General features: G+C 38.2%; 2 protein-coding genes across 2 annotated transcripts in view; both read right to left on the reverse strand.

Annotated features, from left to right (window-relative positions):
* Positions 1 to 6,038, reverse strand: part of LOC140952825 (dynein axonemal heavy chain 10-like) — a 55,911-nt gene extending 49,873 nt beyond the window's left edge. The window contains exons 1-7 of the mRNA XM_073402275.1: positions 5,667 to 6,038; positions 3,976 to 4,286; positions 2,880 to 3,883; positions 1,570 to 1,885; positions 896 to 1,144; positions 428 to 604; positions 125 to 350 (exon numbers count right to left, since the gene is read on the reverse strand). Of these exons, the coding sequence (XP_073258376.1) occupies positions 125 to 350; positions 428 to 604; positions 896 to 1,144; positions 1,570 to 1,885; positions 2,880 to 3,883; positions 3,976 to 4,286; positions 5,667 to 5,880 (2,497 nt within the window). The 5' untranslated portion in view covers positions 5,881 to 6,038. The remainder of the gene's footprint in view (positions 1 to 124; positions 351 to 427; positions 605 to 895; positions 1,145 to 1,569; positions 1,886 to 2,879; positions 3,884 to 3,975; positions 4,287 to 5,666) is intronic.
* Positions 6,039 to 7,942: 1,904 nt separating this feature from the next.
* On the reverse strand, positions 7,943 to 11,147 carry LOC140953224 (uncharacterized). The gene is made up of 5 exons (XM_073402724.1): positions 11,034 to 11,147; positions 10,356 to 10,501; positions 9,228 to 9,568; positions 8,586 to 8,840; positions 7,943 to 8,438 (listed from the first exon to the last, which is right to left on the reverse strand). The coding sequence occupies exons 1-5, from the start codon at positions 11,145 to 11,147 to the stop codon at positions 7,963 to 7,965; spliced, it is 1,332 nt and encodes a 443-aa protein (XP_073258825.1). The 3' UTR covers positions 7,943 to 7,962.
* Positions 11,148 to 13,174: the final 2,027 nt, after the last annotated feature.

The following is a 13,174-nucleotide window of genomic DNA, read 5'->3' on the forward strand; positions in this document are numbered from 1 at the left end:
TCAATAATAATACTGTTAATTCAAGATTGCCATGCCAGGATTACAGTATTTTCTTATAGGCAAAAATTTCCTTACATAATGATTGATGGACTCTTAAGGTCAACAGTGTGGCGCTGCAAATTACCTTGAGACTGAAGAGCAGCTGTCAGGCTAGCTGAAGCATCATCAGAACCTGTGCCTTCATCGGCAACACTTCTGTGTGTAGTAGCAGAGCTTGCTGAGGGCTTTGTAAGAAGATTTTTCTTGAGATAGATCAGCAGATTGGCTTCAACCTGTTCCCTCCATGCTTCATACTTTTTGTCTTCATAATCCTTCATTTGCCGTGCCACATTTAGATACTTTTTACTTGCCTAACAGAGAATAGAAAATTGTGTTTCGAAAATATCTTAATATAATAATAAAATCTTATAGAAAACTTGACTCATACCAGTTTTCCTTGCTCAGAATTAAGCATGTCCTCCATTTCCTGAAATCTCAGGATGGTGTGTTTAATGCGCAGAAAAAGAGATCGTTCCCAGCTAATAGCTCCAGCTACCGGAGGCTGATTCTTGAAGATTGGGGGTTTGTCCACATTAGCTTTGAACAATGTATACATGGCATCCACCTAGTGAAAAAAAAGGCACAGAATGAATCACATTTTACTATCAGAAAATTATTCAAGAAGATTGCTTTCTTTAGTCACTGCACATACTTTCTGCTAATCTTGGAACAGTCTGTAAAATTTGAGAAAATTAGCTTCTGTGTCATGTAACATGGCATTCTTGCACATCTAACACTGTATCCTATGACTTTGTTGAAAATTATATTACAGTGTAATTTTTTTTAACTTAACATACATGTAGACTTATCAGTTTAGGTTTAGCTTATGTTATGTAATTATTGCTATAATTCACACCTCTTTGCCAAACTGCACCAGGATGTCGTTGAATTTTTTCATCATTTGGGAGTTAATAGCTTCACGAGATCTGATGTGTCTGAAGTTGAGCAGCATGTCAAAAGCTCCCTCAGCAGAACGCAGTGTCTTGAATGAATCATCTATGAAGTGCCTTGCTTCATTTTCAATGGCTGTTACTTCCCTGTGAAACCAGTCCATAACATTGCGCCAACTGGCAGCATGCCTGAGACTAAATGCATCAAATCCAATCTGCAGAGAACAAAAAGGCATTTCCAGAATATAAGGACATTTATGAAAGGAAAATCAAAGCCGCATTCATATTTAACCTGCGTGTAACAATTTATACCAAGCAAGTTTTGTTATTCTTCACTCTGATGTAAGTATTACGTTACATTGCATCTCAACTTAAGTCCCATTCACACCAAAGCTTAAAAATGCTTAAAAGCTGTTTAGTTAAACATCGTTTAAATTTGTTTTCTTTATAAAAGTTTCTTACTGTAATTTTATTGATGGCAAATTTAGCGCAATAAAAAAATATTGTTATGTAACATTTCAAAAGATTCATTTGAATAATTCCATGTAAAAGTATGTCCATTACTGTTTTTCATTTGTTTGTTGAGTTGGTGTGAATGGGACATAAACCATTCTACAATATCACTACACCATTAACTTACAGTTTCAATAGGTTTAACAAGCCCATCAACCCTTTTCAACACATCCTCAATGCGCTTGGGATCGCCAGTAACAGCTTTGAGTTCGGGTCCAAAAATATTGTAGAACTCTTCCATGACAGTTGCCACCTCCTTCAAATCCTCACAAATCGAGGCCATGTGATCTGTTCTCTCAAATAGACGTTTTCTATCAAACTCCCACCTCGCATCTCGGCCAGAAGCTTCAATCTTAGCTCGCACATCAAAGTAAGATTCCTTCCATGTTTCCAATGTCCTCTTGGCTTCAGTAGTTTTTTGTTTCATAAGGTATGGAGGCTCCCTGGGGAATCAATGGACAAGCAAAATGTTGCATCAATTGCTTAAAATTCAAGACTAAAAAAATTCTTGACTTTTAGGTTGTCCTTTGGATAAGCAGGTCTCACATTTTGCCTGCTTAAGGCCATTGATTGTTTTAGCTAGTGAGTTAGCTTCAAGATGTTGACTTGCCTGAACTCTTACCCACTGGGCAAGTGGAAACAAAGTTACTTGTCCGACAAGAAAATTTGCTAGTCCTGGACAACCAGACAGATTTTATTGTGTCCCGTAAACTGGCGGGTTTTCGGAGTAATAACTCATTGCAAACTCCAGACTAAAATTTAATTCACTCTGGATTCCTGACACATGGTACAATGTAAAATGTATGCTCACCACAGGAATTTTGCAGGAATGTGAGAATTCGTAGGATGATATTAGGATGTTAATAACGTTTTGTTTGCATCTTTTCCTTTGTGAACTAGTAAGGCACTCCCTGAAAGGTGGTCTGGGCATGGAAGCCAAGGTTTCTGGATATTATAGGATCTTGTTTCAAGATTGTGATCGATCAGCAAAAAAAATCCCATGGCGAGAGATTGCAAATTTTACCAAGAGAGAGTTAGAGGTGTTAACTCAGTTCTGTTCTTTATTGAGCGTGAGTTTATTGTCTGGAGGAACAGTTCTGACAAAGAAAGTGGTTAAGGGCATTGCATGGACATCTACCCTGGAGGAGAGGGGGCAGGTTGGGGGAGGGAGAGGGGGAGAGGGAGGGGGAGAGGTCATTATCTAAGCATAACCCAATCTTAATAATATAATAATTATTATTAAGGGGATAGTTTTGCCAGGAGCCTTCAGTTGAAGAACTACATCATGAAGAACATTACTAATGCAAGCTTTTCAATCTTTGTTTCAATCCAGTTGATAAGCCCATCAATCTTCGCCAAAGCAGCACCACATTTTCTTTATAAAAAAACTCCTTTATTGAGAGTTCAACAACTTAAAACAAATTCTTTTATACTCACCTGAAAATTGTGCGGACATTGACAATCTTGGACACTCTTTCACTAAGCTCCCAAGCAATCCTTTCCATTAATGGCACCATTCTCTCATCTCTGTTGTAGTGTCGTGATATAATCCACACCATTCTCAAGGCATTCATCATTGATGGGATAGTCTCCAAAACAATGTTGAAGCTAGCACCAAGAGCTAAGTTTTTAAAATGCCTCTCAAGAGTGGAAAGAAAACGCACATTGTCCTTCGCTTCAGTGTAGTATTTTGTTAGTTCTGCTCTGTGATACTCAAAACTTGCCAGACTTTCAGAATGGACATTAGTCAAGATAGCTACCACTTTATTAACTGTTGGAAGTTTTAACTGTTCAGTGATCGCACTCAACGTAGCATTTCTCTCTCTCCAGAAGTCTATTTCGGCTAAAGGTCCATTCCCCTGTGGTGTCTTTTTTAACTGGATCTCCAGTGCAGAAGATATTGTGACTTCCCAGTTATGCAAAGTTTCCTCTAACATGGCTACCAGTTCAGTATCTTTAGCCATTTCTGCAATATCATCACCCAGAATAACATCTGGCATTTCAAGACGAATGTCTCCCTCCAGTTGGTGAATTGTTCGGCTGATGTGGGATGAAAATTTCTGTATGTTCATTAAAAATTCATCTCGTAAGATGACCCTTGAACGGCTTTCCTCGGAGCCCTGGTCATCGCCAGTTACACTGCTTTGTTTATGACTTCCACCATCAGATGAACTCTCATTTCTTTGACCATTGTGTGAGAGTAGCGGCATATAGACCAGAGCTAACAACTGCTCAAGCATTTGTAAGGAAGCCCCATTATGTGAGCCAAACTCAAATAGAGGGGGAAGTATTTCTTCTGCTTCATCGAGTGTTGATGGAAGGGGCACTGGACCAGTGGTATTTCGTACAAAATAAAAGGCATTCTCATCAGCAAAGTCTTCAGGGAGGTGTTCATAGCAAACATACATTACCGTCCTTATAACTTTCTGTATGATGATTTTCTGAAATTAAGAACAAAATTTACTTAAATCTATTTAACACTATTACAGTAAATGAGAGTACTAAGAGTCAAGACAACAACTACTGTACTTACGGTTCGAGGGAGAGGAGGGGTGGTTTGATGCTCCTCTCCATCTTCTGCTCCTCCCCCTTCTGCACCCTCCACAGCAGCAGATGCAGGCATATCTTCTCCAGTTTCAGGATTTGTTTGTGGTGCAGCTTCTGCAGCTTGGGAACCTTCTCTGACAGATGAGGTTTCATCAGCAGCCTTGGAACGTGCAGAAGCTGATGGCACTCTCTCCATTACCAATTCATCCCCCTCAGCTGCTGCCTCAGCTGCATCGTTTGTGGAGGTCTTTTCACCTTCTTCGTCACCACTAGCTGTCAGCTCTGGCAATTCGGGTTCTTGAGGAAAAAGATAACATTTATTTATTACATAGACTACACTAACACAGCAGTACAAAATTTAGACATACCAGTACAACTGATGAATGGTTACTGAAATTAGCCATTTGTAGGAGTAACAATAACATTATAACAATTTTGCAGAACCAAGAAAATAAAGTCAGTAACGTACTTTGTTACTGACAATGCAGTTTGCAAAAAATTACGGTTAAAACTAATGACAAAACAATACATGTACAAACAATATTAGACTCCTAGGAGGAGGATAGCCAACCTCCTCCCTCCCAACTCTCTTGCGTGTATGATTATGCAAATGAAACTCCAACAACTTTTCATAAGTGACTATCTCCTATAAGCAAACACCAATCCAGTTACTTTAACAACAAAATTTTTCCCGCCAAAGCATAATGCTTAGAACCTCTACTAAATGAACACCCCTTGTCTGCGTTGCTGCCACTTTTTGGACTAAAGGATTTATAATTTTGCATATTTTGAGATGACATACAGTCTGATTACTATAATCACTGTATCGACTACCTACACAGAGTATATACAGAAGAACTTTTAGTGAAAGCATATAACTGCACATATTGTAACTTAGTAATTATTGTAAACAGTAATTATGATTCAAGTAGGTGGGAAATCAAACAGCTAGGAATATTGTTTGGTTCTGTTTTTCTTCTAGTTTCCTATTAAAGTAGAAAGGGGTCACATTCATACTAGAATCCCCTACCCCCTGCCCCTCAGGCCCTTAATGACAGCCCTGCAAAAGTAGCAAAAGGCCGCAAAAGTAGGTATGTCCACACCTCGGAAGACATACTATTTCATTTGATTACCATGAGCGACCACTGAATCTTTGCATTTTAGTTGGTTGCTTATGGGAGGTACGACTATATGCTACAGACAAGTAAAAAACAACATGCTGTACACTAGCTGTAATACAGGCATGTGGCTCCTTACTGACCTTAAAGTGTACATGTATGTAGTTGATCCAACTAAACTCTACAACCACATCAACAAATAAAAACCCAGTAGAGCTATTTAAGAGACAAAACTGATGTTCCCATATACTAAAATACTACAATTATAAAAGGCCTGAGTTAAAATCCAAAAGGTCGAAGGCAATGTGTTTAGAGAGACGTAAAACAGTGTCCAATTATTACGTTAGACAAAACAACATGGTTTCCAGTTTATGAAGACCAGTTTTCTTTCTTATCTATAGCAACATTTAACCATCTTTAAGAGAACAAGAGAAAAAACCGGCAAAACCGAGTCTATTATGCTTCTAATCCTCTACGCAACAACAAAGCCCCTGCATTGTTTTCAACTGAACAAAAATGGTGCCAGAAAGAAATCTAAATTTTGAGCTGGTAAACATACCTGCCTCAACTTCAATTTCCTCTTCTTCCTCCTTTAACATGGAGTAAAATATCATGGTGCAGCCTTCTTTTGGAGTTTCGTTCAGAAATTTAAGTATTTCGTTTTCATATTGCCCATCTTCTCGGGTGACCAGATCATCAAACACCTCTGGGTCTGTGATCCCAAGTCCGAGATAAATCTTGTTTCTAATCCACTCTATACGCGTATCATCCATGCTGGCGAGTTTAGCCTGAGCTCTTGTAAAAAGTACTGTATTTGTGCTTTAAGCTATATCAGTCTTGTGCCTTCTAATTCGGTTAAAATTCCTTTACGATGAACGGCTCGTTAGTTTTGAGCTCGCCGCCATCTTTACCTCTGAACTGTTGCTATGGCATCGTTGTGTCACAACACAGTTGCGGCACAGGCATACCATTTTCGGCTTACAGCGTACGGGCAGGGAACTTGCGTGACTCCGGCAGGAGATTATATAACCTTGTAATGCTGACGTCATACCTACAACCCCAACACCGATTTTTTTTTTGTTCACAACTGAAAAATGATTAAAAAGTTTTTCAGCAAAGTGGCCGTCAAACAGTGGAATAAAGTAAACTATGAATGAAACGGGAAATTTTCAGAGGTTAATTATTGTAATTGTCAGCTCTTCCTGAATCGTTAAACGTTCAGTGTAAATGTTTATTTTCTAAGGATCACGACTCCCTCGTAGAGCTTCGTATCGTGATCATGACTGATTTGTTAAGGTTGGTTAAAATTTGTTACCTACTGATATCTTTTTTACTAGAAACATCATCCAGATTTTTCTGAAGTTATTATGTATTTCAGTCTCCCAATATCACTCATTTCATCATTTTCAACTCTATATTGTGCTCTGCTTTTCTCTTCAAACGTTCTTTGTTGAAAAGAATTTCGATTTCAATTGCACAGTAGAACGTGGTTTCCACCATAAAAATCCCGCATCAAGGAAATAATCTGAATTGATAAATTGTGTCGCTATTTCCTAGAGCGTTTCCATTACAAAAGATCACGTTTTGAGGAAGAAACGTGAAAAAGGATACGGCTTAGTCAGCGTTGCGAAATCGCCCGCGAAATCAGCCTTCTGACCTTGTAACAGACCACGACATTATTTTACTCACCAATTTACTTCAGAAACTGTTTCCTCGATAAAAAGGATTTAGAGAAAAGACTCAGGTTATCCAGCAGAAAACAATAAACTTTAAAAAGAGAACCAATTGCTTGACTTAGAAAAAAATAATAAAGAAGGTTAATCCACACGGTGAAAACCCGCATAAATTTACTGCGATAGAGGATTAAAAAAGCAAGGTTGTAGCCGTTGACAGTTGCTTTCGGTAAATTTTTTCAGTACCCCGCAAGATGGGCAAAAAAAGCTGTAAAAATACGCGAACGTGAAACACACTCTGTACAATACAGTATAAAAATGGCTTTTTATCGGGTTTGTTGTTTAGCACCAAGGCTAATTTCTACGTGATATAACAACATTGCTGATTCGTCTGTAATTTACTACTGGTCTTTATCTCTCTCAGATCCCGCAGAATTTCCATTGATTGTGTTCCTTTCCTTATAAAACCTCTGATCAGGCGTTTTTTTTCCCGTTTTTGAGAAGACATGAATGGAGATATAGGGCGGGCATAATCGCAGACTGTAACTTATATTGCTTTGTCAGTTGAGGTCGGGTCTACTATAATACTGAAATAGTTGACACATTCTGTCTTTTGACCCCACAAAATAAGAATTTCAATTTAATACAAACTTGGCTCCGTTCCCTCCTCCCTCAATGCCCGGGTGTATGTGTGACGAATTGTACCCGGATTTTGCCTCGCACTGTCAATTAAAATAACACGAGATTTGCGAAATCATACAACGTTTATTAAATATTTACCAATAAAACTATATTTTATATTTACAAAGAATTCAATAAATTAAATCTAAAAAATAGATCTTAGTCATTAGCGCTAAAAATAAATACTTGTTACTTTCCAAAAATTTCTTTGTAAAACCACTTTTTTTATATTTACAAAGCATTCAATAAATTAAGTCTCAAATATAGATAATAGCCATAGCTATAATTAATTTGCAAATACAACTATTTTATTTTTACAAAGCATTCAGTAATTCACAATGACAAAAATGCGAGATATTAGTGACAGAGATAGAAGTCAATAAACACGTGTGAATTTGCTAAATTTCTCTACGCAGCTAGAATTTTCTCGTTTAATTTTTTTTTGGTTAAACGTTCAGTCTCAAGAAAGAAAGGGTACATTGAAATGCACAACACAAATGCTCAAAGCTTTGACAGATAAATCTGTGGTCTCTTGAGAACACGATCCACCATGGCACTGGCTTCTATAGCACATCCCCAGGAGAAAGTCACACCTGAGCCTCCGTGTCCATAGTTGTGCAGAATCGACGGACACACAGGATCCCACTCAAGACGAACGTTACCTTTACGAGCGGGCCGCAGTCCTACCAACACTTCTTCCACGTCTTCGTCTCCATAGTTACGAAGTGGAGGGTAGAACTCTTTGACTTTCTCAAACATTCTTCTGATTGGTGGATAATCGAGGGTGAGATTTCTGTCCCATTGGTAGGGTTGTACCATGCCACCCAACCACAGTTTGTCTTCACCTCTTGGAAGGATGAACACAAAGCTTTGTCCGTCTTTTTTGGACTCATCAATGTCCTCGATCAGCGAGATGCACATAGAATGGTTGAGTTTGGGCATCAAGCTTCCATCATTTCTAACTTTAAGAATACAACCTAAAATTGCAACAAAAACCACTGTTAGAATGTGATACTCAAAGTTTGATGATAGGTGTTTGTTTGTCACGGTGTTGAAATTTGAAAGAGGAATGAGAGGTTTGTATGAGTATGTAAATACAAAGAATAAAAGGGAGAATTATTTACCTCTCAGAGGGTAAACATCTTCGTCTCCTGCCAGTTCTTTAGCGCTGAGTCCAGAGCAGTTGAAGATCAGCTGAGCTTTGTATTTCCTTTTCAAGTCTTCTGCTTGATCTCTCAGCAGTCCTTTAATTTCATCGTGTACAAAGCGACAGCCCTTATCTTTACACTGTTTGTAAAGCCACTGCATGTATACAACCGTATCAACCATAGGAGCCATGTGCTGGTATGCGTCCACCACTCCCGTGTCTGTGTTTACAGCTAAAGGAGAGAGCGAAATAGTTAGCAATCAGTTAGCATCTATATGCATAGAATAACTGCAAGGGAATTATAAATTCTAACTGAATATTTTGGAACTACACACTAGACGAAGCTATAAAGGATTTGGAACAGACATCATTCCACTGAACCTTTAGTGGAAAAAAAGAACTGTAAGTCAGTACCCCGAGTGTCAGGGTCTTTTTAGTCAAAAGTCCGTATGAAAACATAGAGGTGAAGCGCAACACAGCATACAAATATATGAAGCGTTGAAATCGGTTAAAAGGTAAGATATGAAGGCACTTTTGTTCGGAGAGGTTCTTATGAGTATCAAACAAAATTATTCATAAAATGAACGCACGTTAGATAGGGTGCCATACGAACTCTTACCAGTTTCCTCGATGAGTTTTTCGTCATGACGAAAACCTGGCAAATGGCAGAGTTCATTCATCTTGTCCAACTGTGCTGGAAGGTCTTCAACCATGTCCTTGAAGTAGAAGACAGATTGTCTGAGGTACGCTCCAGTTTCTTTTGGTTTCATAGCCAATTCCATGAACTTTCCATAGCTGTCCATACACCACACCTTGGACCTCTCAAGTGACTTCTCATCTGTGTGCCGTCCGCACACCGCAGGAGGCCATTCCCACAAAGCACCGGCGATCTCGGAGGTGATGCATTTACCAGAAGCGACTGGTGAGGCGAACTCCTTTGCTACAACTGTGACTTTGTACCTAAGAAAAATAATAGGTATATTTGATTAATATGGATGAATACACACTATAATCAACAATAAAATTACTAGGCGAAATAGGGAGGCAACTAAAGAATACGACTTTATTTCTACGCTCCACCCGAAAGAAAATATGACGTTCACACGGAAGTGTCTGGCTGCGGCAAGAGTGACTGTATGAAAAGTAATATTGAGCATTTTAAGTTACGTGTCAAGGAAAATTACGCATGCCTAATATAGTCAGGTGAGTCAACGTTTTTCTTTAGTCCCTCACATGCAAGATTTTTTCCTTTTGCTAACAAAGCCCAATGAATGGAAAATCGCTGTGTCTGTTAGAGGAATGAAGTGTTATCCTTATTTAACCGCTTTTCGTTAGAATGATTTTACTTAACCTGTGTGTAAAACAGATAGCAGACCGATACGCAGTATTACACTGTATTTTTAAAAAATGTTTGGTTGCTGTTGTAAGATTAGATTAAGTAAAATTACAGTCTGTTTCAAAAACCGCCGACTAACTTATCGTCAAGGAAGTTTTGAAATATTAGTCACGCTCTCATTACTCTCTGCCTGTATTCCAACAAGGAAATAAATACAATGTCAATCGATTCATCCGTATTAAAATAAACTTAAATGTGAGTTAACGCCGGATCTTTTCGAAACATTTTTGATCCGAACGGACGGAAGAACTAGTTAAAACTAGTTAAGAAAATTTAGGAAGCGGCTCTTGACAGTGTTTATTAGAAAAGGTGGTTATTTTCAAATTTGCTTTTTTTCTAAGGGTTACTTACCCCTTGTTTAGTAATTGTAAAGCACTGGTTATCCCAACTACTCCGCCACCGATCACGAGAATGTGAGGCACTTTTGGTGTGTTCTGAAACAAAATATTAAAAACGTAAATTTTCAAGAACACTGAAAGAGTATTCACTGGGTTGAGCTGATGATAAACACAACCGTTGATAAGTCAGGGTAATAACGGGCCCTGTAGCTGGAAATAAAATGTTTTTTATCGGGTCTTGGTCAGATTCTTTTCCTAGCATCTTTTTATATATATCATTGAGAAATTATTATAAAATCGCATTGAATGAATTTATTCCACTTGTTTTTTTTTTGTTGTTGTTTTAGGAAATAGGAGATACCAGAAAAGTTGTGTTCCTCCAATTCCATCCACCTCTGTCAGCTTAACATTAAAACAATGCTTGTACCGGGTCTTGGGCAGATTTTGCTCTTAGCACGTTCTTAGTAACACTGAGAGCGTATTTAATAGCATTGAACTGAACTTCATCACAACTGTGCGTTATGAAAGAGTAGATCTACAGAAAGACACCCGCTGTTTGTGCCAAGCTAACAAACAATCTTGAGTTTTGCACGTCCAATTTCGTCCACTCTAGCTTAAGGCAAAAATAATAAAATTTTATTTTAAAAGAAAAATTCTTCTCGTTACCTCTAGTTTTTTGTTGTTCTCAAACTTTCTCGTAAAGGGCAATGCCATTTTTCCAGCCTGTTCTCTTCAGCTCACTTTGATTTTCTTCTTTTCTTGAGTCCTGAAGCTGGTTTATGCTGTATATCCAAAATGATCCCATTTTATAGGCAATCGTTTTCAATCCTATGAAACGTCGTGTGGTGTCAAAGTGACGTTAAAGGTGAAACGTCCGGCTCAAATCTAGGGCGGGCCATGACAATGCAGTACGTCCAGTCACATTCAAAGTAGCCACTAGTGTTTTATAAGATGATCTACAGACCAGCCGATATAACTTTGTTACCATGGAAACATTTATTCCGATAATTAAGTATACACATCTCATTCCATTTTGTGAAAAGCCACATCATTCAACTTTAAGAAGGAATAACTCCATTTCAGAATTTCCTATCAATATTCATTTGTCTTTTTAGATTTCCAAGGGCCTAACTAGAAACCATAATTCAAGTTTGCCTTTACCCTTTTATCTTGTGGCCTACGTAACTGATGAGTTAATTCGAGAAGCATCTGTTCCGCTTCTGCGCAAATTACGTGACTTGTGCACCTTGTCACCTTCTTTGATCAAAACCCAATTTGCAAAAAAAGAAAACATACAAAAGATAAAAACACACGAGAGTTCTTTTTTGATTTTTTTAACAATTAGATAAAAACAGAGAATTAAATGTTAATTGAACTCTCTTGAACTTATTAGCATTTTATTTAACGCGTGATTAACGACGAGTGTTTTTGACGTCACGTCAGACTAGGAAATAGGCAAATTGTAATCGTGACAACTTTAACACACACTTTAAAATTTCTAAAAAATTTTCTTGATAAGAAGTATTTAAAAAAAAGACCCAAGTTATATGGCACCAAACAGCATAAAAAACTCTAAGATATTTTCTTTATGTCCAGGAGCCTACAAGTTATAATTTAAGGCCCCGGAGATCCACTCACACTAACAAAACATGTTCAATCGAAGTTTCAACCAAATCAATCACGAAAACTAAAACACTACCCTTTGCACAGGCCTCAGGTAAGTTTGCACTAAATTTGGAGGCAGCAAAAGTTAGAAGGCACATTTTGTGAAAGAAACAGATCACTGTGTCTCTCATACGTGTAAAAAGGAGAAAATTCTTTGTTGATAAGGAAAAAAGGCGTGCGGTTTAAATGCGAAAAGTCAGGATAAAGTGTTAAAGCTGGGTAGGCCTTCAATGGTCTACAAAAGACTGGATCATAATTTTAAATATTTAAAATAACAAAACAGCAAAGACGAAAGTGATTTGTGGATTCCCGATATTTCGCACCGACAAGCCGTTCTTCTTCGGTAGCCTCCTCGCAGACGTCCGTTGCGGTTCGTTCGTCACATATTCATTTCTCCCCCATGGACGTCTGCTAACCACAGCCGTCCGTGGGGGAGAAATGAATCCGTGACGAACGAACCGGCCAAAGAACGTCTGCGGGAAGGCTACTTCTTCTGGGGATTTAATGAAAAAAGGAAAGTCGGTACAATTCAAATGGTACGGAATAATAGTAAAAATACTACAGACGACTCCATGCGCCTTTCATTGTTGCATTATCGCCTTATACCGGAGTTAGCAAAAGTTTAAGAAAGATTTTTGAACTACACGTTTCTTTGTCAATGTTATTTTATTTCCGCAAGTTTTCGTGACTTGGCAAGGGAACAGGAAACGCCCAATGTAACTATTTCACGTACAGTGAAATCTGTATTAAGCGGACACCCTCTATTAAGAGGACAGTAGCCAAAATCGCCAAATTTATTTCCCTTATCTTTACTGTTAATTAAACCCTTGTTAAGCGGACAACTCTGTTAATCGGACGAGGACACCTAAAAAGTGGATAAAGTGGTCATTTCTATGTAACAAATCTGCATCAAACTGACACTTATTATATTCCACCATTTAACACGCCGGGCACGGGAAATGCTAAAGATCTCCGCTCACACAATTTTCGATTTTTCAATCAAAAACGAGACTTCTCAAAAGATGTTTTAATTGGCGTCAACATTGTTGAATGCGCAAGAAAAAAAGAAACCGGATATGCATACAGGTACAGGAAGTTTATCTTTTAACCCATTTACAAGGAACTCGATCACCTTGCAATACGTACTCGCAGCCTTCATTAACTCAG

Source organism: Porites lutea, chromosome 11, assembly GCF_958299795.1.
Source record: "Porites lutea chromosome 11, jaPorLute2.1, whole genome shotgun sequence".
Classification (NCBI taxonomy): Eukaryota; Metazoa; Cnidaria; class Anthozoa; order Scleractinia; family Poritidae; genus Porites; species Porites lutea.